The sequence below is a fragment of the Centropristis striata genome, chromosome 23 (genome assembly GCF_030273125.1).
Source record: "Centropristis striata isolate RG_2023a ecotype Rhode Island chromosome 23, C.striata_1.0, whole genome shotgun sequence".
Taxonomy (NCBI): Eukaryota; Metazoa; Chordata; class Actinopteri; order Perciformes; family Serranidae; genus Centropristis; species Centropristis striata.
In genome coordinates, this window is record NC_081539.1 from 30,261,956 (window position 1) to 30,288,191 (window position 26,236).

General features: G+C 36.0%; 1 protein-coding gene across 2 annotated transcripts; it reads left to right on the plus strand.

The window, feature by feature from the left end:
- The first annotated feature begins 8,912 nt into the window (after positions 1 to 8,912).
- nrros (negative regulator of reactive oxygen species) lies at positions 8,913 to 18,026 on the plus strand. Of its 2 annotated transcripts, XM_059327472.1 has the most exons (3): positions 8,913 to 9,042; positions 11,586 to 11,700; positions 15,976 to 18,026. In XM_059327472.1, exons 2-3 carry the CDS (start codon positions 11,599 to 11,601, stop codon positions 17,932 to 17,934), a joined length of 2,061 nt encoding a protein of 686 aa, XP_059183455.1. In that variant the 5' UTR covers positions 8,913 to 9,042; positions 11,586 to 11,598; the 3' UTR covers positions 17,935 to 18,026. The 2 variants fall into 2 exon arrangements, with proteins under 2 accessions (XP_059183455.1, XP_059183456.1); XM_059327473.1 differs by lacking the exon at positions 8,913 to 9,042 and having other exon boundaries at positions 11,510 to 11,700.
- The last annotated feature ends 8,210 nt before the right edge of the window (positions 18,027 to 26,236 follow it).

Consider the following 26,236-nt stretch of genomic DNA (forward strand, 5'->3'; position numbering starts at 1 on the left):
ATCATCAGTCTGAGTCATGAAATTGCACTGGCACAGATCTTCATCTGGATAATAGTTCTGTATGAAGATCAACTCCTAAACATATTTCGACACTATTTAAAATAAAAAATAATTAGTCAACCAACTGAAAGAAAAAAAAGTTAAGAAGTTAGGAAGGTTAGGGAATCAATGGGAGTTGGCTATTACTGTCTCTAAACTGGTTTAGCCAACAGGGAATCCAGCTACCGTGACCAAAAGAAGACATATAATCAAGACTTTTCTTGACATATTTACAGTTTGGATTTGTTTTTTGTTTTTTTGTTGTTGTTTTTTTGTTTTTTTATTTTATTAATTTAGACAAAACACAACACAAATCACCAATGAACAAACACAGAGAGAAAAACAAAAACAAAACAACAAAATCACGAAACCAACCCAAATAAATAAATAAAACCACAATAATAAACAAGAACCTTAACACATCAAAACTAAACAAGACACAACCAAACATCAAACATAATTACCACATAAAACATACAGTATATTAGTAAACTTGATAACTTAAGAGAAAATAATAAGGGGTTAAGTTAAATGCCAGCCTTCCACTTCAATAAACCTTTCCCACCTTTCCAAATACCGTCCAACATCACCATTCCTATTAGCAATATAACCTTCCAAAACAAAATAACGTTTAATAAGCATCCTAAATTGATTAATATTCAAAGAATCTGCATTGCAGTTTGGATTTGTTAAACCATTACACATCGGCATATTAAATTACCTGGGTAGCCTTGATCCTTAGTGTTGGTTTAGAGGTACACAGGATTCATAATGGACGTCTACTCACAGATGCTGCAATGAAAGAAGCATGTAACATGAATTTCAGAGCATTTAAGTAGCAAAACAGCAAATATTAAAGCAAAGATCATTTTGGTAAATCTAGTAAGAGATTCATGAGTCAACTGAGAGCTGCCTGCCAACCAGCCTGTTCCAAAAGCATCCTATTATTAAACAGTAAAAACAGAGAAGCATTTGCTTTTCAAGCATGTACAAGCTTTTCCAGCTCCCATACAACTATAAATTACACATTTATATACAGTATGTAGTATTACTTAATATTTTAATTCTTCATTGCATTAAAATATAGCTGTAGGGACCAGCACTATTGTTATACTGTGGATTTTTTCTTCTTCCTCTTCCGGACACAATTTCGTCCCGCTACTAGTTTTGATCAAAACGTGCGGTTTGATTGGGATCGGTGTGCTATTACTTCTCCGGCACAATTTCACCTAGAGACTCCATTTAAACTTTAAACAGTAGACACAAGTCTTGTGTATCGGTGTATTAATCCACGTTTCGATAGGTCATATAGTTTTTTATCAATCCCTGTTCAATGACCATGATCATTTTTGTAGAAATTCTGAGATTATAATGGGTGTGTATTGCACGGAATGTTCGTGTCACAGTGTGTGACATCATCGCCAGAGTGTAGAGGGAGAGAAAAAATTGTCAAAAAATAAATTTGAAAACTGCACTCCAGGCCGCAAATTCCACTCTACAGAAATAATTTATACATAGAAACGTAGGAAAATTAGTCTTCTCCCTCACAATCCTCTGGTAAAGCTGTCAGAGTTATAGTCTGGGCGTAGGACGCACAGATGCGCCACCAACACGCACCAACAGCCCCATTGGCTCCCATATTAAAAACGCAGGAAGATTTCTGCAGAAAAGCATATTAAACTGTTTTTCAGATCGCTCTTACAATGCTATTTCTTCATTTTTCTTCAAAAAAACATATGTAGACGTTCAGAAAGAACTCAGGATGCTCAAAGTGAAGTCGGATCAATGAAAGGTATTATGGTTTTGCCAAAAATGCTTTCTGTTCGAGGCGAGAAATTCCAGTCTTTGGCAGTTGGTGGCAGTTAATTCTGTTGATTGTTCTGCTCTGATTGCCTTTGATCCTTTGATGTGATTACAGTTACAGATACACGCACAAACACATGCGTGCATAAGCGTGCACACTCCTCCAGATACACATGCTTCACACACACACACACACACACACACACACATTTTGAGGTTGAAGGGCATATGTTGCTGTATAAATAAAAAATAAATAAATACTTGTAAAGGAATGCTTGTTGTAGGTGTGCTCCTTGTATATAATATAGTATCATAACATTACTAGTATTAATTGTTTGAAATCTCTGAAGAATCTCATCATAGTGTACACACACCGGCAGTAGCCCCCGTGGCCCTTTCAAAATTTCCCCAGAGGAAATTTTCTAGTTGGTTATTGCCATCTCCAAACTGGTTTAGATTAGGAAAGATGTTAGGCTGAACTGGATATTGTAGCAATATATGAGGGTTAATGTGTTTTAACATACTGAACTGGAGTTCATAAGACCTTGACAACATCAATTGGCCTATGTTCCTGAATTCTCAATTCTCAGCTGTACTTTGTGTTTAGCGCCAATAAGCAAATGTTAGCATACTAAGCTATACCTTTGATGTCAAACCTGGCAAACACAGTAAATATTATACCTGCCAAATATCAGCATATTAGCATATTAACACAGCCATTGTGAACATGCTAGCATGCTATTAGCATTTAGCTCAAAGCTCCACTGTGCCTAAATACAACCTCACAGAGCTGCTAGCAGGCATGGCTGTGACTCATTTGTTTATCTAGAGTATTCACATGAGTAGTGAGTCACATTGAATTGAATACCAATTAGCAATATGTAATAGTTTTACAAGTCTGATAAACACCATTTTAATGAAGTTAATGTTTTTGAAAGGAACACATTAGACCTGATTGTAGCTGCCTTAACCCATTGAAGCCTGGAAAGCGTTTGCGTCATTTTGTAGTTTTTGTTTAAGCTCTCAAATACTTTTTGAATTTCATTTCTATCTGCTACAGAGGCTGAAAAATCTATTATTTAGTAGAAGAGTTCACACTTTTTTTTCCAGAATTTTTCCAGAATTTCCAGAAAATTAGAGGCTTATTTTAAAATCGCCCAGCAGTTTTTCAGGCCTCAATGGGTTAACTGCTGCTGGAGGATCATAAATGCTACAAAACTGTGTATAGTTGCAGTAAAAAGCATCCAATATTACTATATTGATGACTCATCAATGTGGATTAACACACAAAAAGAGAAACCCACCACCCACAGATGCTCAATCTTCATCAACAGGAAATAAAAGAAAAAATGCATCACAGCCGTGGACACACTGTTCTGCTGCAGTGTGATCTCAGAGGATTATCACTTCAATAAATGATTGATTTTATATGTGCTGCCAATGTTAAGAGCCTGGCTGCCTTGGTCTGTCTGTCGGCCTATTTGTCCTTTTCTCTTTTGATTCAAAGTGTCTCCTAATGCAGAGCTGTTTCTCTAGCTTCCTGCTTTTCTGTCCTGTTCTGACCCTGAATGTCTGTTACCCAGACTGCCTGTCTATCAGTGTCAGTCTTGCATCCTTGATCATTTTAACTGCCTGTCTGTCACTCTGCAGTATCAACACACTTATCTACAGTGGTGGAATGTAACTAATTACATTTACTCAAGTACTGTACTTAAGTAAAATTTTGAGGTACTTGTACTTTACTTGAGTATTTCCATTTTATGTAACTTTATACTTCTACTCCACTACATTTAGAGGCAAATATTGTACTTTTTACTCCACTACATTTAGCCAGCAGCTTTAGTGACTTTTCAGATTGGGATTTAACATGAAAAACATGATTGGTTTAAAGTTTAAAGTGACATTTTCTAAATTAGACCTCATAAAAGTATATTAAATAGTTAAAATGAGCCCTACCTTGAGAAAATAAAATGCTGCTTATATAAATGCATCAATAATAATCATCAAATCATATATTGAGAATATATTTAACAATCTGAGTGGGGTCATTCTGCAAAACGAGTACTTTTACTTTTGATACTTTAAGTACATTTTGATGCTGATACTTCTGTACTTTTACTAAAGTAAGTTTTGAATGCAGGAGTTTTACTTGTAGTGGAGTAATTTCACAGTGTGGTATTGGTACTTTTACTTAAGTAAGGAATCTGAATACTTCTTCCACCACTGCTTATCTAACAGCAGATATGATCTAAAATTGCTCTTCTGTTTAGAAAAAATGCAGCACTTCTACATGATAGTTTAGCAGTGGTTGTACTTGTATTTTTTCATCTGTAATTTTATACAACAAGAACAAAATTATAGGCATTTAATATATTTTTTGCTATACCTGCCAAAACATAACTATGATGCAATGGGCTACAACTGCAATCCTAGTTTCAAATATGCAATAAATCCTGTCGCCACAAGAGGGCATTAACCATTAACCCTCTGGTGCATGCAACGCAGCTTCACACCACAGAATACCTGGTCATGTGCAGTATGAAGGCAGGCTTTTGCAAATTGTATTAACATTCATTAGCCTGCATCAGCAGAGTGGATTTTATGGTTAAACAACTGCATAAAATATTACAAAACTGATGATGTATGTAAAAACAAAAAAGGAAAATAAATAAGGAGGACAAGGAATTACATTAAACATTTGTTTATTGATTTTTCAGTGACATAACAAAATCAAGAGATGACATTACGAGAGTCAAAACAGTGTCAAGTGTAACAAGTAAAATAATAATAATAATAAAAATAATACATAAAATGAATATAAAATAATAAAATAAAATAAAATAAAATAAAATAAAATAAAATAAAATAAAATAAAATAAATAATTAAATAAATAAAAATGGAAGCGAACAACAAATACACAGAACAAAACAAAAACATAAATAGGTCACCCACTGCTAAATAAAAGTCTAATAATATGTTCACTTAAGCAGAGATAAATAAAAAACATTCCCAGCATGCTACAAAATCACACAAGAAAAACTCACAACTAGTAGACAATCAGGGTGGCTACTCAGGAATAGCCGTAAAAATCAATCCCTCAACATGTGCAAAAAACGGACCCCAAGTTTTATCAAACTTTGCAAGAGAGCCATGTATGGGAATTACAAGTATATCTAGTATATAAATGACTATTAAGAAAACAGGTGCAGAACATTTTACAAGAAAATATAAACCTGAAAAACTGAAAATGATTTTAAAAATAAAATACTTCAATATATGAGTATTTATCTTCATGTTGTGTAGTGGAAGTCGTCAGCGCTGTGGTGTTTTTTCCTTTACTTCAGGGTGTGAGTTGCCCACATCCCCCCTGTCGCCCATGGGACTTAACACGTCAACTGCCACATAACCTTTTCAGTTCTCACAAATAGAATTTGTATACCGAAAGATATCATAATGTGTCCCTAAACATAGATAAAAGTGCCCAGAATTCACACTTGTGCCCACACGTGTTTTCACCACAAGTCCAGTTTGAGTGCTGCTTTCCATCTGTCTGCTCAGAATACAAGAATAACACAAGAGACAGAGCATGCTGAGCTGCAACTGGAAACATATTTAGCCTGTGTGAAGTTCTCTAAAAGTGACCTCGCTGGTGTTTTAAGATGTAAAGGTACCCAATGGAATTTTGTTGTTGACGAAGTTTCTTTTTACAGTCAGTGTTTCTCACCAAAACTCATTTGTTTTCAGACCGCAGGAACTTTTCCAATGGAAAAAAACCCCTTTAATTCTACATACGAACTAGGAAGATCATAGCTCTTTAACACCTTTTTTTTTTTTTTTAAAGTTATCTCCTATATCAGAGTAGGTACTCCCACTATTCACACAATGAATCATGAGTGATGTAAGTGTACTGTGACTGGTCCAGGAAAATAAGTATATATGGATTAGTCCAACACAGCCAATGCAGCAATATTTTTAAAAACCTGTTAGCCCTGTAAACCTAAACAACAGCCACCACAAATACGAAAGAAAACACAAGAAAACATTGACAAATGGGCCTACAGCAGGGGTGGGCAATTAATTTTCCCAAGGGGCCACATGACCAATACCACGAAGGTTGTGGGGGCCGGACCAAAACTCGGAACTAAATTCTGCTTAATATGAATTTAATCGCTTTATAAAATACAGTAAATTAGCTGGTTTTGAGCTGCTACTGATAAGAATACAATGTTGTGATGCTTTTATTTTGAAAAGGTGTGAAACGGGTGCTTTTATTTTGAAAGGTAGTGACAGGATATAACAGGTAGAACGGTAAAAATTAAAAACGAACGGTAAATAATAACGAGTGCGTCGTAATTCATATAAAGTTGATATAAAGTATCAAAAGGCTTCTATAGTGGCTGACTGACAGGACACAAGCTTATTTTCTTCTGTCATATATATTAGTGGCTATATTTGTTGTCTTAACTATAGTAAAAGTGCTTGTTTGGTCAAGTGCTAATGCTAATGTTTGTTAGCTCTTACGGTGGATTCCCACGGTGACCAAGGAATGTCTTATTTTTATGTTCATGGAGCTACGATTTTAAATAAATCTTGTGAACTATCAGTAAAGAGTTGAGCCTTTGCAGGTGGGTAGGTAAACCAGCTTCAAAATAAAAGCACTGCGGTTGTATTGAACTCATTTCTGGGTAACCTCATGCGGGCCGGACGAGGGCAGCCAACGGGCCGGATGTGGCCCGCGGGCCGCCCAATGCCCAGGTCTGGCCTACAGTGAAGTCCAGGCTTTATTGAGTATGTAGTATTGAGACCTTTAACCCATACTTTCACATAAGGCGTGTTACCATAGAGTACTTTCTGAGTACTTTTTGGAAAGAGTGTTTTGGCTCCGCCCACTAGTTAGTTCCCCTCAGCCTCTGCTCCCATACAGGTACTTTTGTAGCGGCGAACCAACGGAGTTTGAATGTGACCACAGACCGACACGGCAAGAAGTGTTGCCAACATATCGACTTTGTCTCTATATTTAGCAACTTTAGACCCCTAGCGACTCTTTTTCAAAAAAGCGACTAATTGGAGACTTGGGCTACGTTTCCACGAGGACGGTCTGAACAGAAGACGCAAAAGTGGCGTCGCGTCTTCACTTTTTATTCCTCGTTTAGACGAGCGTTTTCGGGAGGAAATCTGCTGCATACGGTGACGCAAAAGTGTGTGAAATGTGATTGTATGCAGCCAGGCGGCATCACTTAAAGCCATAAGAGCATCTTTGGGCATGCAGAAGTTTTCACGCCACACATTTTCATCAGCTACTCCTTCCACAAAGTTCTCCTCCATCACTAGATCTCCCAGGTCTCGTTCACAACCGTCTGGCTCCTCCCACCAATCGCTGCATCCAGAATGTGATGGAGGTAATTCCAGATCCTTCTCTGTTCACTAATACTATCTGTACATATCCTGGACATTTGGTGGAAAGACTCCTGTAAGTTTATTAGAGCTGCCAGAGCAGCTTGAAGGTCCCACCATGGAAATAATCCCACGTTTGTTTATTTCCTGTACTGGAGCATGTATGTGACGTAAACACATACGTGACGTGAGCAGATCAGATCAGAGTTTTGTGTCTTGTCAGTGTAGACGACACGCTACGGAGGAGAGGATTACACTTTTACACTTTGGAGGGTGGTTTCAGATTTTTGCGTCTTTAAGCCCAAAAACGCCGTCACCGTCTAAACGAAAGGCACTTCCCATAAAATATTTTGTCGTTTTTACCCGCGAGCGTCCTCGTGTAAACGGGGCCTTGTTCCTACTCTTCTTCCCAAAGCACTTACAAGCGGCCCAGTCCTCCTGCAGCAGTCTCTCCCAGCTGCATCAGCAGAGCAGGAGCTGTTAACCCCTCAGCGTCCAGTTCAATATTAACTTTTGGGTTTTAGCGGGGATACGAACACCGGTCTCCTGGATCAAAGTCCTGTGTTTGTTTGACCGGTCCACCTCTCATTCTCCTGAAGTGAACTTTGTCTTATTTATACTCTGTCTACATCAAGTGTAAAGCACTGTCAACTTCTTTTTGCAGCCAGTGGAGTCGCCCCCTGCTGGTCATTTGAAAGAATGCATTTTTAAGGCACTTCTGCAGTGGCTTTTCTTTTCAGGCCCGGAGGTTGGTGTGTATGGTTGATACACAATAATCTTAGTGTCACACAACTGAATAAACCCCCCTCAACACTCATGCATTGCAAATTTTTGTTGCCAACCAAACTCACAACAGAAGTGAGAGCCAGAGATGTCCTGTATGAAAACAGGAAGGAATCTCTGACAAATCAACTCTCCAAAGACGGCACCATCACTTCCTGATTCCTAATTCCCTATTCTCTCCCCCATGGGTGGCTACTAAGGAGAAACAAGTTAACAAGTGGTGTTAACAAAAAAAGAACAAAAGAAGATAAAAAAAAGTGTGTTTAACTGAACATCAAGAAAGAGAATCAAAGACATGAACGGTTCAGGGAAGGTATCTAGTTGCTTAAAGTAGCCACGTTGCAAACATATATGAGTATTGAAAGTAAAAAAGCATGTGAGAACTTCTCCATTACTCATTTAGAGTATTTTGGGGTGATGTGGTGTGTGTTGAGAAGTGCATTATCCATCAATGATCTTTGGTATCTGGCATTGTGCCCCTTCACTTTGTATTCACAAACATAAGTGTACGTGTGTGTGTTTTTTGAGATGGCTGTTGCAGCTACAGGCCGAATATCAGGCAGGAAGGGTGTGTGCGTTGAGTGGTTTCCTCTCTAGTAGGTTGGCTGATCAGAGAGTGTGAAGGGTGTGTTCTCGTTAGGTTTTTGTGGTTTGCAGTTGTGCTACCAACCTTAGTTGCCTGCACAGCATCATTACTGTAGTGGTGTTTGTGTGACAGGGAGAAAAAAAAACACATAAGAAACTTATGCTGTGCTGGTTTAGAGCTGTTGAGCCTGCACTCGCCTTCCTGTGGCCCTGGGCTTGAGAACCTCTTTCTGATTGCAGCTTGTCCATGTGACTTTGGTTTCCGTTGCTTGCCTGCTTCCGCGAATAGTAAGAAGAGGCATCAGTTGTTCAGTGAGAGCAGGGGAAGGCAGCTGAACCTCACACACGAGAGCACGCTCTGCAGCAGAGAATCAACCAGCGATATGGTCAGAGGATCAACCGTCAGTGGCTTGGGAAATCCTCACCTAACCACCAGTGTAAGTAAATACTAGCACTATAATCCTGCAGTATGCAGACGATTGCATGCTTTATATTAAAATAAGAAGGCTGAATTTAAACATATTTTGTCTTTCGTGTTTTGAGCAAGACATCTTGTCATAAAGAGTCTTTGTACAGCTTCCAATATGTTTATCAGTGTTGCATAATGAGTCTTTATCAAAGTTATTTAGTCGCTTGATATTGCATTCGAGTAATAAAAACTCTCAGAGTTGAAGAAACAAATGGCACAATGCCATGTCAATTTATTAATGCAGATTTGTGTATTTGAGCAAGACATCTTGTCATAAAGAGTCTTTGCACAGCTTCCAACAGTTTCCAATATGTTTATCAGTGTTGCATAATGAGTCTTTATCAAAGTTATTTAGTGGCTTGATATTGCATTCGAGTAATGTCTTTTGAGTATTAAAACTCTCAGGTTTGAAGAAACTAATGGCACAATGCCATGTCAATTTATTCATGCAGATTTAAGTTGCAGTTTATGTTTCTCATTGTTAAATAAAAAAATCACATTTATCATTATCTGGATAAATAAACGTATATATTGACATTTTGTCATGTATAGATTTGGTTTATACTATATCTGTATTAAATGTTGGGTGGTTTTCTTACAAACTGGCTGTCTCCGAGTCAGAAAAACACAAATAAATGTCTTTTTTTCTGCGGCCGACTCCCCCGGAACACATTATATAGTTTAGGCATGTAGTAGTGTTCTGGCCACTGTTGTACACAGCATTATAGTTACTCTCAGCCATGCAAATTAGTGAAGATAAGATAATAAAATGCCATTATAGAAAACAAAAAAGGTGAGAACAAAAATGAATAACAACCCCCACAACAGCAAACTTCATGAGTCCATTAAAACACAAAGACATAAATGTGTGGTGGTCAAAAGGGAACACAAGGCCTTCAGTATGCGTCACACAGCGGTAAAAACTGAAATAAGGGAATTTTACCAAAATGTCCAGCTGCTGTTTTCAGCAAAAAATATGATTTGATGTCATTTACATCAAACTATTTAACTCAAAATTATTTTATTGTGAAAGGTCAACCAGACACAACATAAAATGAAGCGCATTCATAGTGTTGTGGATATAAATAACCCAGCAACTCTATGGTCAAAACTACAACACCTTGCAACTCACACCACAATTTATAAATAGAACTAGAGGTGAAAGGGAAAAAAATAATTTGGGGGTGAACTGTCCCTTTAGTACATGGAGAGGTTTTAGTTATGACTAAATCGTCAATTTAAAAAGTTGAGTGAAAATCTTGACAGTTTGAAAGTTTTTGCAATGAGAAGGCAATTGAAGCCGAGAATTGTATCTGACCTCCTCACTGCTGCAACACTTCAAGCTCTCCCCAGTCTGATTATCTTTTTATTCATTTCCCAGTTTTATGCCTGGAGCACATATTTGCATTTTAAGACATGGTGCTTATTTCAACCTGCTCATAATCACACTGACTGTGTTTTTAAATTGATGAAGAGGTACACTGTAAACAATTGTCTTGTAAATTAACAGTAAAATACTGGCAGCAGGGTTTCCAGTATTAATATTACAGTTCCTCTACTGTTATTTACTTTACAGTATGTTACTGTGATAAAACCACATACTGAATTTCATTGATTTTTACAGTAGACTAAAACACAGTATAGTGCTGAAGCTAGATGCAATATTGTTGCAGTATACAATGCAGTCATTTTTTGTAAATAGAGCCTATTACTGTCTGAAAGCCAATTACTATGAATTAAGCGCTGTCTTCACTGTCACCTTAGTCATTTTAATAAACCATATACTGAATGAGTTAGTGAGTAAAATACAGCCATTAAAATGTGGACAAGAAGAGACTTATATTTTATGGGAAACGACAAGTTACCTACAAATATTGCAACATGGTCTCACAGGAATCCGTGAAACTGACACGGATTTGGCTACAATGCAAGTTAATGACAGTCATATCCCGTGGCTATTCCAACATACAAAGTGATTATGTACATTCACTGAGTATTTAGAAAATAAAACATATATTTCTTGCTAGAAATGTGATCAAAATCCATTTTTATGCAGAAACTAAGTCAAAATATTGATTTTTTTTCACTAAAAATGAGAGAACTGTCCGCCATGTTTTTTGTTCTGACCGCTGGGACCTTGAAAGTCACGTGACTTGGAACAAACCAATAGGAACAAATATAACATGGAATAGCCACGGGATACGACCGTCATTAACTTGCATTGTAGCGAAATCCGTGTCAGTTTCACGGAAATTTGAGTGATTCTGTGGCTATTCCACGGATTTTGAGTTAAGCAAATCCGTGGCTATTTCACGGATTCCTGTGAGACCAGGTTCAAATATTGCCCAGAATGAATTGTTTTCTACAGTATAATACCTTTTTAATGGTATTTTTTGCTGTATTTTTTGCTGTTTTAATGGAAAACAGCATGTTACTGTCACAATTTGGCTGTTTTCTTACAGCAGTTTGTTACAGTGTAGACTAACAAAGCCTCTATCACCCTGCCAACAGTGAGGATGTTAAAATGCCAGTCCACGGGCTCACTCCCATCCTGCTCTGCCTGGTCCCCATGTGGAGGATCCTGGTCTCAAGTCATCCACATGCCAGTGTCAGCCAATGTCAGCTGGTAAGATGTCTCTCTGTTATTTAGTTCTGCTTAAAAAAAAAAGAAGTCACATCTTGTAATAAACTGAGGCCATTTGGAACATACGGCCAAATCATTCATATGTTTTTTTTACAGGAAAACATTGCACTTTGAGTGTTAATATACACTACTGGTCAAAAGTTTTAGAACACACCAACTTTTCCAGAATTTAATTGAAAATAATGCAGTTTAATGTCTCAGTGTACTCTGAAATTAATGCACATTTGCAACATTTAAAATTCTTTATTGAGCATGATAGTGTTTTGAAAGTAAAAAAAAGATTCAAAATCACATTTTATGTTGGACTAAAGGACTAAAAAAAGACACAAAATGACAAAAAAGACACAAAATGACAAAAAAGACACATAAAGACACAAAATGACCAAAAAAAGACACAAAATGACAAAAAAGACCAAGAAAGACACAAAATGACTTACATAGACATGAAAAGAATTCAAAAATGGACAAAATAGTCCAAGACTCCATAGAGTTAAGTTGTTAACCCATTTCTTGTTCCCTGAAAAAGGCCTACTTGTATAATTCTGAAATGTACATTATTTTCCAGTTTTGGTTAAGCTTACCTTTTTTTATTTACCTCTGGCAGTTCACCACTTACCTTTGGACCCTTTCAAGCTGTTCATTTGACTTGAACTGCTTGAATTTCAATAAAAAACTGGAAAAATTGGGCTGTTCTAAAACTTTTGACCGGTAGTGTCAAAAGTTCAGACTAGGAGACAAACTCATGTAAAAGATGCACAACTTTGATAAAAGACAGGCTTTTTTGCTTTTCCATGTCGTCATTACAACACTCACAACGTATGTTTGTTACTGATCTGTAGATTCGTTTATGAATTAGCTGTTTGGTCTACAAAAAAAATAGAAAACAGTAAAAAAAAAAAGCAGCCTATTACAGTATTTTACAGCCTAAAGTGAATTAATCAGATGTCTTGTTTTGTCCAACCAATATTTCCAAAAAATAAAACCAAAGACCAAAGAAAGCAGCCTTTCCTCACATTTGAGAATTAGGAAAATATAGATTTTTTTTTTTTTGACTGGAATAATGATTTAAACAATTAAATGATCATTAAAGTTGTTGCAGATTATTTTTCTGTTGGTTGAATACGTGATTAATTGACTTAATGTTGCAGCTTTAGTTAATGTAAAAACACACAAACATAAATAAATAAATCTTATGCTGCATTCAGTGTAAATCCGATGTTCTGTAAACATGAAAACTGAGGTGACGTGTTCATATGAACACGCTGCGGCAAATGACAAATCAGAGAGGCAAAGTGAGTAAATTCAGTAGTAGAAGAAGTAATCCATGAAGGTTGGTTGTCCTCTGTCCATCCGGTTTCTAATAAGCTACACTGTAAAAATTTTTTGTAGAAATAACAGTAAAACACTGTCAAATACATCAGAAATAGGGCGTAAAATGAAAAATTGTATATCACCGTATTAGACATTTTTTAATTACCGTAAATCAAAGAATAGCACAAAACATTTTCATGCAAAATTTATGGAGAAATACCATGATGTGTGAATGAATGACACAATAACCCTAAAAAATAACAGGATTATTCAGTCTAAATGACATTTTTTGCTGATATTTACATTTAAATTTAGAATAGAAAACCCACTCACTGTAATTTTTACAGTGAGGTTCTGGCAACCACATCTGCCAGTATTTTTCCGTAAATTAAACAGATTATTTTTTACAGTGTATACTGTGTATACTATCAGGATTATCTACCATTTACCACAAGTCACATTTATAACAGTGAATTTCATGTCCTGTCAATGACTCACTTACTTCCTAACAAACCATGACTTTTGCATTTTTTAAAAAAAGTTAATAAGTTAATAATCTGGAGGCTTGGTAGCTTTTTCTCAGAACTGGTTGAGGGAAGTCGACAGTCTTTCTGATAAATAAAGGAACAAGCGAAAAAGTTTTCACAGCCTGACAACCACCACATCTTAATGATTTATTACTGATATAGTTTTAGTTTAGTTTAGTTCCTAAACAGTTGTTACAACTTATAAACCGCCTTTTAAAGTACGCCATAGTGGAAAGTGGTCAAAATAATTACCGTAAGAAGAAGGTGAGAGATCTCTACTGTACATTGTTTGTGGTTGATATAATAAAAAAAAACACATCTGAAAAGTGGCACTTTATATTAACTGGTTTATTAGGACTGTACAATTTTAGATAAATTGTATCTGTGACAGTTACTACAACAACCACGACTATTACTATTACTATTAATACCAATACTAATAATAATATGTACAATTAATGTATGAGGTGTACAATTCATTGGAAGCAATGCTGAATTAAAGAGCGGTGCCTATGCGAAACTAATTCTAAATACTAAATTAATTAAAGAACTATGAAGTGAGAAAAAAACATACACACACTCAAAAAAATAACTTGTTCCCAGAACGAAATAAAATTATGGAATTAATTTCCACCTAAATAAAATGCTTTAATTTAGCGAGAAACAATTTTGTTAATAGGTTAATAGGGTAATTGTAACATACTAACATAATTTTCTTGGGCCATTTAAACGTGTATGACATTATTAAGAGTTACTTTATTTAATAGGGTAGTTACAACTACTTTTTAAAATAGTGAAGTACAGGAATTAATTGTGCTGAGCCAACAAAACAAAGTTAGGTCGAAGTGGTTTAGCCTAAAAGATTACCTTTATCATATGAAAATGAACATAATAGTAATTATTCAGAAAATAAATAATTTTTAAAGAGTATTATATTCAGCAATTTAATTAGGTTGTTTTAACATAAAGTATTCTAGTAAATTTTAAAGTGTTGCATTTTATGCTAAAACTACATGTTTTAAAACTGTTCAACCACAAAATATCATTTTATTTAGTAGAAGCTACATGTTAGACTAAGGAGAAGGTAACAGACACCCAGTTTGCTTTTTTTGAGTGTAAATTCATCACCTTGCTAAAAAGCTTGAATTAATTTTGTCGTTTAGCAGGAAATAGCAGGTTAGCTTGCTAAAATTAGCAAATGAGTCAATCCCAGAGAGGACACAACATTTAGAATGTGTTCAGCTGTCATGTCTAAAATAAATGTACTTTAGTATCAAAAACATGTTTCATTAACGTTAAATTAAAAACCAACAGTGGTGGAAGAAGTATTCAGATCTCTTACTCAAGTAAAAGTACTAACACCACACTGTGAAATTACTCCACTACAAGTAAAAGTCCTGCATTCAAAACTTACTTAAGTAAAAGTACAAAAGTATCAGCATCAAAATGTACTTAAAGTATCAAAAGTAAAAGTATTCGCAATGCATAATGGACTCACTCAGATTGTCCAAATATATTATTGTATTATTATTTTTGATGCATTTATGTTAGCTTTGAATTTACTGTTGTTAACATAGGGCTCATTTTAACTACTTAATATACTTTTGTGTGGTTTAATTAGTACAAATTTTAAATCTATTATGTTTTATGTTAAATCTCGACCTGAAAAGTAACTAAAGTAACTAAAGCTGGCAGCTAAATGTAGTGGAGAAAAAAGTACAATAGTTGCCTAAAAATGAAATGAAGTAGAAGGAAAAAGTAACATAAAATGGAAATACTTAAGTAAAGTACAAGTTCCTCAAAACTGTACTTAAGTACAGTACTTGAGTAAATGTACTTAGTTACTTTCCACCACTGAAAACCAATGAGGGAAAAATGCAAGTGGGGCTGTTAAATGAAGCGATTTAACTGTATAAGTGTATAAAAGAACAAATTTGATGAACGACCTTCAGCTCTCACACTCGTTTCGATTTCTAAAAACCACAAAAAAAATTTCCCACAGAGACATACAACACACAAACACACACTGTAAAAAATGTTTGTAGAAATTACAGTAAAACACTGTCAAATTGCATCAGAAATAGGTCGTAAAATTGAACATTGTACATCACATAAAAGCATAAAACTTTAAATTCTACTGTCATAAACTGTAGAAAACACACAGTTGTGCTGTAAAAATATAAATTTTTATGTAAAATGAATGGAGAAATACCATGATGACACAATTATCCTGAAAGTAATGGGATTATTCTGTATAAATTACAGTTTTTTTGCTGATATTTACATTTACATACGCTCACTGTATTTCTTACGGTGAAGTTCTGGCAACCACAGCTGCCGGTATTTTACCGTAAATTAAACAGATTTTTTTTTTTACAGTGCACAAACTAAAAGGTGAATGCTTTTATTTTCTCTGCAGATACAAAGAGGAGCTCTCTGCAACGATGGCAACCTCTCGTCTGTTCCTGCAGGACTTCCAGAGAACCTGGAGGAGCTTCAGCTCAACTACAACCACATTAAAACACTACAGGACGCCTCTCTGCTCCGCTACCCCTCATTAATCAGCCTCAGCCTGGCTCGGAACAGCTTGGAGAAATTAGAAACAAACACTTTTCAAGGCACGAAATTGTTACAAAACCTCAATTTAGCAAATAACAAACTTCATATTGGCTACCATGAAACCAGCCACGCATTAAGGACTCTGCCCCGGCTCCGAGCTCTGGATCTCTCTCAGAATGAGCTCGATGATGAAATGACAGCCACTCTTCTCCAAAACCTGACGTCCCTGGAGTACCTCAATCTGTCCGGAAACCTCCTGCAGAGACTGGATGAGACCTCGTTCAGAGATCTTTACCAACTCAAAGAACTCGACCTGCAGAGAAACGTAATGTACGAGCTCGATGGCGCCTTCGACGGCAATCCCAAGCTCCAGAGACTCAACTTGGCCTTCAACTACCTGCCTTGCCTGACAGACTTCCACATGACCCAGCTGATGGTCCTCAATGTGAGCCACAACTTCATCGAGTGGTTCATCTCCAGACAAGATCTGAACGACACTTTCCTGCTGGAGACTCTTGATCTATCGGACAACAGACTGCTCTTCTTTCCTTTCCTGCCGAGCCACAGCCATGTGAGGAACCTTTACCTGGACCACAACAACATTAGGTTTTATGAACACTTGGCAGACAAAAACACACAACCGAACTCGACCAAGACCGTCGAGTTCTACAATTTGAAGAAGTACACGGGCAACGTGACGGCTCAGCTCTGGGACGAGGATCTCCACGGTGACGTCTCCTCTCTGGAGATTCTGGATCTGAGAGTAAACCAGGTGGAGTATTTTCCTCAAGGATTCATCCAGAAAATGCAGACTCTGTCTAGACTTCGAATGTGCACAAACTGTCTAGAAACCTTGAATCTAACGTCCGAACAGTTCTCTGGCAGCTTGTATGAGTTGGACGTTAGCAACAACAGGTTGAACCAGATCGTAGCGGATGGAGCTACGCTACATACTCTCGGCAATCTGACATACCTTAACCTGAGCCTGAACAATATTGAGGAGTTACCCTCAGCATTATTTTCCTCATTGCCAAGCCTCAGGTCAGTGGATCTCAGTTATAACAGCATTGACATATGCCTTCCTGAGGAAGCTGAGAGCAGAACAGACAATAGCTCAGCGTGTGCAGAATGGGAAAACATTGCATCCCTGCGGCAGCTTTACCTTCAGGGCTGCAACCTAAAAACAATACCATCATCTGCTTTTGCTGGGTTGTTTCTAACGCATTTGGAACTGTCTGACAATCCTGGACTCGTTGTCCAACAATCAATACAAAGTCTCAGCAGAACATTACAGCATCTAGGTTTAGCAAACACTCACATAGAAGATGTGGACTTGTCCCATTTCCAAAGTCTAAAGTCTTTAAACATTTCAAGGAACTCTCTTGTGCAGATTCCCTCTTCACTTCTAAATCTGGACCTGAAAGTGCTGGATTTGAGGGACAACAGGTTGTCCACTATCCCCTCAGGTCATGCTAATGCATTAGCCCCCAAACTGCACACTGTTTTCCTCACAGGAAACCCGTTCGACTGCTGCCAAACGGAGTGGTTCAGGACATTTGAAACAACAAAGACAATCAATATGGTGGGACAATCAGACATTGAATGTGAGGATGTGTTCCAAGTGAGCCACAGAGTGGAGCACTCCCAGTCCTTTCTGTGCTTAGACACACGTGGGGAATCTATATTCTGGTATATTCTGCTTTTTGTACCAATCTGTCTGTCTTTTGTGGGGATTTCGATTATTGTTCTGCTCACCTTCAAGCCGAAAATGCTACAAAAGTCGATCAAAAAGAATTGTTTGAAGCCTACATCTTACTGATACTTTATAAACCCAAAGCAAAACCATATTTGTAAAATATATTTTTGAGAAATGTAACTGAATGTATGATGTAAATAAACTCATATGACTGTGAGACTGTCTTTTATAATGAAAGAACAATTCTATGATTTGTTAGCAAATGGGGTATTAACTTTAACAGTGCGGTTCAACACCAGAAACTGATCCAGATACCTGATGTAAAAATGTGGCTTCAGGACTTGGTGTGTGTGGGTGTGTGTGTGTGTGTGTGTGTGTGTGTGTGTGTACATATGCAGAAGTAGTGTGATGCAAGCTGTTGCTATAAGCAGCAGAGGAAACATGAAATTTCCTGTTTTGCTAAGATGTGCAGCAACTGCCCAGTTCTGTATCTCAGAGAGGAGAGGAGGGCTTTTAAGTTTCCTTCCAATCAGGGAGATACAAATGCAACATAGACATGAAATTCCAGTGCGTCAGAACTCACGAGGAGTTGGTCCGCACGCATATATTGATTATATTGATACTTGTTAATCTGCACGGCTGTGCACCTGGCAGATCTGTGGTGATAAAAATGTACAGATATCAGCATAAACATCACATGATCAAACACAAGGCAGCATCAGATCAGCTCTGTGCAGCACCGAGGGGAACTTAGATGCATTTCTCTACCGTTCTTTATCTAAATGCATCAACCACGTTACCGTGTGCATGTGTTGTTGCTCAGGAATGTGCCGGCTGGTAGATCAGTGTGTAGCAGAGCACAGAGCCGGAGGCCTAACCAGAAAGTAACCAGAATACCGCTGTGGTGATGCTCAGGGTCATGGTGGTTGGAACATAAAAAGAGAAACCGTTGTGAAGCCGCGTCACAGCCCAGAAACACCATCATTTTTACATATCTTTTATGACATAAAGACATTAGAGACACAAACAAATTTCTTTTTGGTGTTCATCTGCAAGAGCAAGAAGGAAATGAGTTCAGCTCAGGGCAGAAGTCGACTACAGATAAAGAAACAGGATTTCGACTTGAATGGTTTGTGGTTTGAGTATCTTTAACCACCATTTATTTATCAGCTAGTTATTAATAAATAGTGTGAACAGTGACCTGTTACGCACCTCTGGATTCTTTTTGATTGGCAACTTCAAACCAGTGTGAGTCTACTTTGAAGCCAAAGAAACAGCAAATATATTGCTGCTTAGGTATGCAAATTAAGGTTTTCAGTTTCTATCAGGAAATTAACAGCAGGGCAAGGTTATTATAGTTAATGAAAACTACAAAATAACGAAAACTAGAATTGAAAAAACATTTTTGTTAGCTGAAATAAAAATAAAAACTAGAGTTTTGTATAAAACGATAACTAACTGAAACTGTATTTTGTGGTTACAAAACTAACTAAAACTAACTAAAATTATTGTGGAAATGTCCTTAGTTTTCGTTTTTGTCAACTTTTTTCATTCATAATTCAGTGTTTCTATTTGAACATGCAACACATGGTGAATATGTTTACTGAGACTGGGATGTTTACACTAGAACCAAAATTCAAAACAGTTAATAACCTTATTGGGGCTGAGATGATAAACCAAAGGAAATGAAGCCACGTACCCATTACTAAAAACTAAAACGAACACTAAAACTAATAAAAACTAAACTAAAACTAAGCATTTTCAAAAAATAAAAAATAAACTAAAACTAGAAAACTCACTCTTAAATCTAACTAAAACTAACTGAATTTGAAAACAAAAATTCACAACAAAATTAAAACTAAAACTAATGAAAAATCCAAAACTATTATAACCTTGCAGCAGGGGATATAAAATAAAACTGTTAGAGTGTATTAGATAAAGGGAGGGATGATAAAGTGCTGCTGCTGTTCAGAAGTGCTGCTGCTGAAGAGTCACATCAGATTGTGAAACACTTGTCGTCAAGAAATGATCATTTTGCGGAAGGCACTTTGCCCCTGGTCACAGATTGTTGACCAAGAGGAATTTTATCTGATTACTCAGCTACATTAGGTCAGAAGTTAGGAGACAAGTATATATTAAAAAAGGCTAGAGGGCATTCAAGATAGATAGATAGATAGATAGATAGATAGATACACTGTAAAAAAATGTTTGTATAAATTACAGTAAAACAATGTCAAATTGCATCAGAAATAGGGAGTAAAATTAAAAATTGTGCATCACCGTGGTAGACACTTTTTATTACCGTAAATCAAACAATAGCACAAAACTTTTACTTTTACTGTCATAAACTGTAGGAAACACACAGTTTTGCTGTAAAAATATAACATTTTCCTGTAAAGTTAATGGATAAATACCATGATGTCACAATTACCCTAAAAATAACAGGATTATTCAGTCTAAATGATATTTACATTTAAATTTACGGTAGAAAACCCACTCACTGTATTTTTATGGTGAAGTTCTGGCAACCACAGCTGCCAGTAATTTACCGTAAATTTAACAGATTATTTTTTACAGTGTAGATAGATAGATAGATAGATAGATAGATAGATAGATAGATAGATAGATAGATAGATAGATAGATAGATAGATAGATAGATAGATAGATAGATAGATAGATAGATAGATAGATAGATAGATAGATAGATAGATAGACTTTATTTATCCCAAGCTGGGAAATTACAGTGTAGCAGCAGCATTACACACAGAGACAATAACAACACAATAAAATAAGAACAACCTAGGCATACTTCAAGCAATAAAATATAAAAATACAATAAAATACAATAAAAATAAAGTCAAAATCACATTTTATGTTGGACTAAAGGACTAAAAAAAGACACAAAATGACCAAAAAAAGACACAAAATGACAAAAAAGACACCAAAAGACACAAAATGACTAAAAAAAGACACAAAATGACCAAAAAAAGACACAAAATGACTTACAAAGACATGAAAAGAATTCAAAAATGGACAAAATAGCCCAAGACTCCATAGAGTTAAGTTGTTAACCCATTTCTTGTTCCCTGAAAAAGGCCTACTTGTATAATTCTGAAATGTACATTATTTTCCAGTTTTGGTTAAGCTTACCTTTTTTTATTTACCTCTGGCAGTTCACCTCTTACCTTTGTACCCATTTCAATAAAAAACTGGAAAAATTGGGGCGTTCTAAAACTTTTGACCGGTAGTGTAGCTCAGCAAACTTGCCAAACAGCCATTTATGCAGCTGATCGGTCCAGCTGTGGTTATGACGTCCACATTTGAAGTGAATTACGAAATACATACCACAATAGTCTTTACAAGCGATGTGTGGCTGAGTTAAATAGTTTCTTTTTCTTTCAAGTAGTGGTCACAGTTTCTCACAGATACATGCAAATTAGAATGGAGAAGTGAAATTTAATCTAGGTGGTCTATTGAGGTTGTTTTGAGCTGCATCCTGGCAGTTTGTACTGTGGTCCCTCTGAGCTAGATCTACATATGTATAATCTAGATTTAGCACATCCGGATACAGTGTACCAGAAGTGGTCACATGGGTGAATGTGACTGTAAATTTGTTCCTGTTTGCATTGAACAGGTGCCAAGACAATTATAGGACAAGCATCTATTTAACGGCTCTATGAGGGTTTAGACACTATGGAAGAAGTGGACGTATCGGTCACCGTGATGTTGGTGACAAGCTCATTGTTTAGTGCAGTAGTTCTCAACCTTTTTGAGTCGCGACCCCCAATTTAACATGCATGTTGTCCGTGACCCCCGCTCACTGAACACAATCTCACACGCACAGTTCAGATCGCCCAAAAAAGAAACAAAATGACCAAAAAAGACACAAATTGACCACAAAAAGATAAAAAAAGCCACAAAATGACCCAAAAAAAGACACAAAATGACCCAAAAAAGAAACAAAATTACCGAAAAGACACAAAATGACTAAAAGAAGACACAAAATTACCAAAAAAAGGAAACAAAATGACCAAAAAAGACACAAATTGACCACAAAATGATCAAAAAAGACACAAAATGACCAAAAAAGGGAAACAAAATGAACCAAAAAAGAAACAAAATGACCAAAAAGACACAAAATGAACCAAAAAAGATACAAAATTACCAAAAACAGGAAACAAAATGACCAAAAAAGACACAAATTGACCACACAATAATTAAAGAAGAGACACAATAAGCAAAAAAGAAACAACTTTACCACAAAATGATCAAAAAAAGACAAAAAATGACAAAAAACACACAAAATGACAAAAAAAAAGACATTAAGTGACCAAAAAGACTAAAACACATTAACACATGAATACTTTAACACAGTGGAGACAGAGCTGACTTCCAAAATGATTTGGCGACCCCCAGAAATCATCTCGCGACCCCAATTGGGGTCCCGACCCCAATTGGGGTCCCGACCCCAAGGTTGAGAATAGCTGGTTTAGTGGACTATCCTTTGAAACTTAAGCTTGGCAGTTTGGATTTTTGAAGCCACTAAGTGACCGTATTTGAATGGGAATGTGGAGCTGGAGAGGACGAGGCTAAGCTAGCAGCTAACGCTAGCACAAGCCTGCTAACGTTAACAGTGATATTGATTGGGATTCTAATTTTGGCTAGTCGCTTAAACAAAATGTATTTGCTAGAAAAAATGAACAAAAGACAATTTTAGACAACCAAAATGTTAAAATTAACTTTGAAAAGAAAAATCCATCTGGAGCCGCATCTTTGAGCCTTATAATGAAAGCAATTTGCAATTTCTCGCTACAGATCAAGCATATCGCTAGGCTAGAAGCACTGGCTGTGAAGGGAAACAAATCTGTCTGTTTTTCTCTAAGACTCTTCCTTTTTTGGATTTGAAATCTATAGCACTAGATTTCGTAAAAATTCTAGAGGATAGGGTGAAGAACTAGATGTGCATAGGCTATGATTTAAGTTGAATTAAATTTTCTCTTATTTCTGTCTATAGACTACATATTTTTTACAATTGGAGAATGTAAGAATAACTTGACAACCATGACAAATGGTAATTAAAATGTAAACAAAATTTATTTCCATATGATTTTTTTGTCAAAGCAACAGGAAGCCACTGGAGAGACACCAAAGAGCCGCAGGTTGCCTACCTCTGCCTTCAGGTAATAAATTGTGTGAGCAATAGGTCATTTTCTCATAGATGTCTATGCATGTCTAGATGTTCTGCATTGTCTTCACTTTTCTGACAATTGGGGGGCAATTAATTTCCCCAAGGGGCCACATGACCAATACCACAAAGGTTACGGGGGCCGGACCAAAACTTGGAACTAAATTCTGCTCAGTATTAATTTAACCGCTTTATGAAATACAGTAAATTATCTGGTTTTGAGCTGCTATTGATGTACATTTTCTAGGCGTTTTACAATGTTGTGATGCTTTTATTTTGAAAAGGTGCCGTCCAGTGTGAAACGGGTGCTTTAATTTTGAAAGGTAGTGACAGGAAGTAACAGGTGGAACGGTTAAATGAAAAAGAACGGTAAATAATAACGAGTGCGTAGTAATTCAAATTAAAGTTTATTTTATTCTTTCATATATATTAGTGGCTATATTTGTTGTCTTAACTATAGTAAAAGTGCTTGTTAGCTCAAGTGCTAATGCTAATGTTTGTTATTGTTTCCCACCTCGTAGCTCTTAAGGTGGATTCACAAGGTGACCAAGGAATTTATTAACTTGTTAATTTTTAATTTATTAACTTTTTAGGTGTTTAATATGTGTTTTTGACAAGGTAACTCGGGTAACTGATACGTAAATCGCCTTCAAAATAAAAGCACTGCGGTTGTATTGATTTCTAATTTCTGGGTAACCTCATGCGGGCCGGACAAGGACAGCCAACGGGCCGGATGTGGCCCGCGGGCCGCCCATTGCCCAGGTCTGGTCTATGTGCTGTACTTAGGCAAACTGGTGCTTTAAGCTAAATGCTAACACATGCATGTTGATGTTAATCAGGGATAATATGTGTTTTTTTGTTGTTGTTTCGGTTTACCATCTTGGTGTAGCATGTTAGCATGCTAGCATTTGATATTTACTATACAGACAAGTTACGGCTGTGGCTAATAGGAACATTATTATTGAAGTATTTGGGCTTAAATTACCATACAGCAGGGATTCCCAAAGTGTGGTGCGTGGACCCCTGGGGGTGCGTGAGCTGCTGCTAGGGGGTGCACGAGATGAAAAATGTAATGGCGGTCTGATAATGACACAATTACATTTTTTTCCCCCCACACAATAAAGACGTGTTATTAATTAATTAATAAATACAGGCTATTCAATTTTGTGTCATTTATTGTTCATTTTTGCATCTATTTTTTGGTTGTTTGGTAATTTTTACATGTATTTTTGGTCAATTTGTGTCTATTTTGATAATATTGTGTCATCTTTGGTCATTTTTGCATCTATTTTTTGGTTGTTTGGTAATTTTTACATGTATTTTTGGTCAATTTGTGTCTATTTTGATAATATTGTGTCATCTTTGGTCATTTTTGCATCTATTTTTTGGTTGTTTGGTAATTTTTACATGTATTTTTGGTCAATTTGTGTCTATTTTGATAATATTGTGTCATCTTTGGTCATTTTTGCATCTATTTTTTGGTTGTTTGGTAATTTTTACATGTATTTTTGGTCAATTTGTGTCTATTTTGATAATATTGTGTCATCTTTGGTCATTTTTGCATCTATTTTTTGGTTGTTTGGTAATTTTTACATGTATTTTTGGTCAATTTGTGTCTATTTTGATAATATTGTGTCATCTTTGGTCATTTTTGCATCTATTTTTTGGTTGTTTGGTAATTTTTACATGTATTTTTGGTCAATTTGTGTCTATTTTGATAATATTGTGTCATCTTTGGTCATTTTTGCATCTATTTTTTGGTTGTTTGGTCATTTTTACATGTATTTTTGGTCAATTTGTGTCTATTTTGATAATATTGTGTCATCTTTGTTCATTTTTGCATCTATTTTTTGGTTGTTTGGTAATTTTTACATGTATTTTTGGTCAATTTGTGTCTATTTTGATAATATTGTGTCATCTTTGGTCATTTTTACATCTATTTTTGGTTGTTTTTGATCTTATAATGAAGCGTAGAAGAAGTTATCTTCTTGTTCTTGTATCATTTATCCAGCCTGTGTTATGATGACGGGTTGTGTTCACTCCACGCTCATTTAAATTTGCTGCAATTTTTGTTCAACGCAGCTCAAAATATTATAACATTTTCCCAACTGATCTGCTTTCTGCCTCTGATCCTGAGCCTGTCATCATCCTCCACCTTTAATATGGCTTTAAAAACTCTTATTGCATTTTGTTTTTTTTGAAGGTGTGGGGGATTGGGGGGGGGGGTCAACCCAGTTGGGACATAGAAGAGGGTGCACGGCTAAAAAAGTTTGGGAAACGCTGCCATACAGCATTAGCATGTATGAAGACTAGTCGCTAGCAGGCTAAAAAACCAGTGGTGGAAAGTAACTAAGTACATTTACTCAAGTACTGTACTTAAGTGCAATTTTGAGGTACTTTTACATTACTTGAGTATTTCTATTTTATGTGACTTTATTCTTCTACTCCACTACATTTTTAGGCAAATATTGTACTTTTTACTCCACTACATTTAGCTGACAGCTTTAGTTACTTTTCAGGTCGAAATTTAACATAAAAACGTAAAAAATTTAAAGTCATGAGACATTTTTTTTAAGTTAAACCTCACAACAGTATATTAAGTGGTTAAAATCAGCCCCATTTAAAAAAAAAAAAAAAATTAAAGCACTACTTGCATAAATGCATCAATACAAATAATCTAATAATATATTAGATAATACATTACAATGAGTGGGGGCGTGCTGCATAACGAGTACTTTTACTTTTGATACTTTAAGTACATTTTGATGCTGATACTTTTGTACTTTTACTTCAGTAAGTTTTGAATGCAGGACTTTTACTTGTAGTGGAGTAATTTCACAGTGTGGTATTAGTACTTTTACTCAGTGGTGGAATGTAACTAAGTACATTTACTCAAGTACTGTACTTAAGTAAAATTTTGAGGTACTTGTACTTTACTTGAGTATTTCCATTTTATGTAACTTTATACTTCTACTCCACTACATTTAGAGGCAAATGTTGTACTTTTTACTCCATTACATTTAGCCAGCAGCTTTAGTTACTTTTCAGATCGGGATTTAACATGAAAAACATGATCGGCTTAAAGTTTAAAGTGACATTTTCTAAATTAGACCTCATAAAAGCATATTAAATAGTTAAAATGAGCCCTACCTTGAGAAAATAAAATGCTGCTTATATAAATGCATCAATAATAATCATCAAATCATATATTGAGAATATATTTAACAATCTGAGTGGGG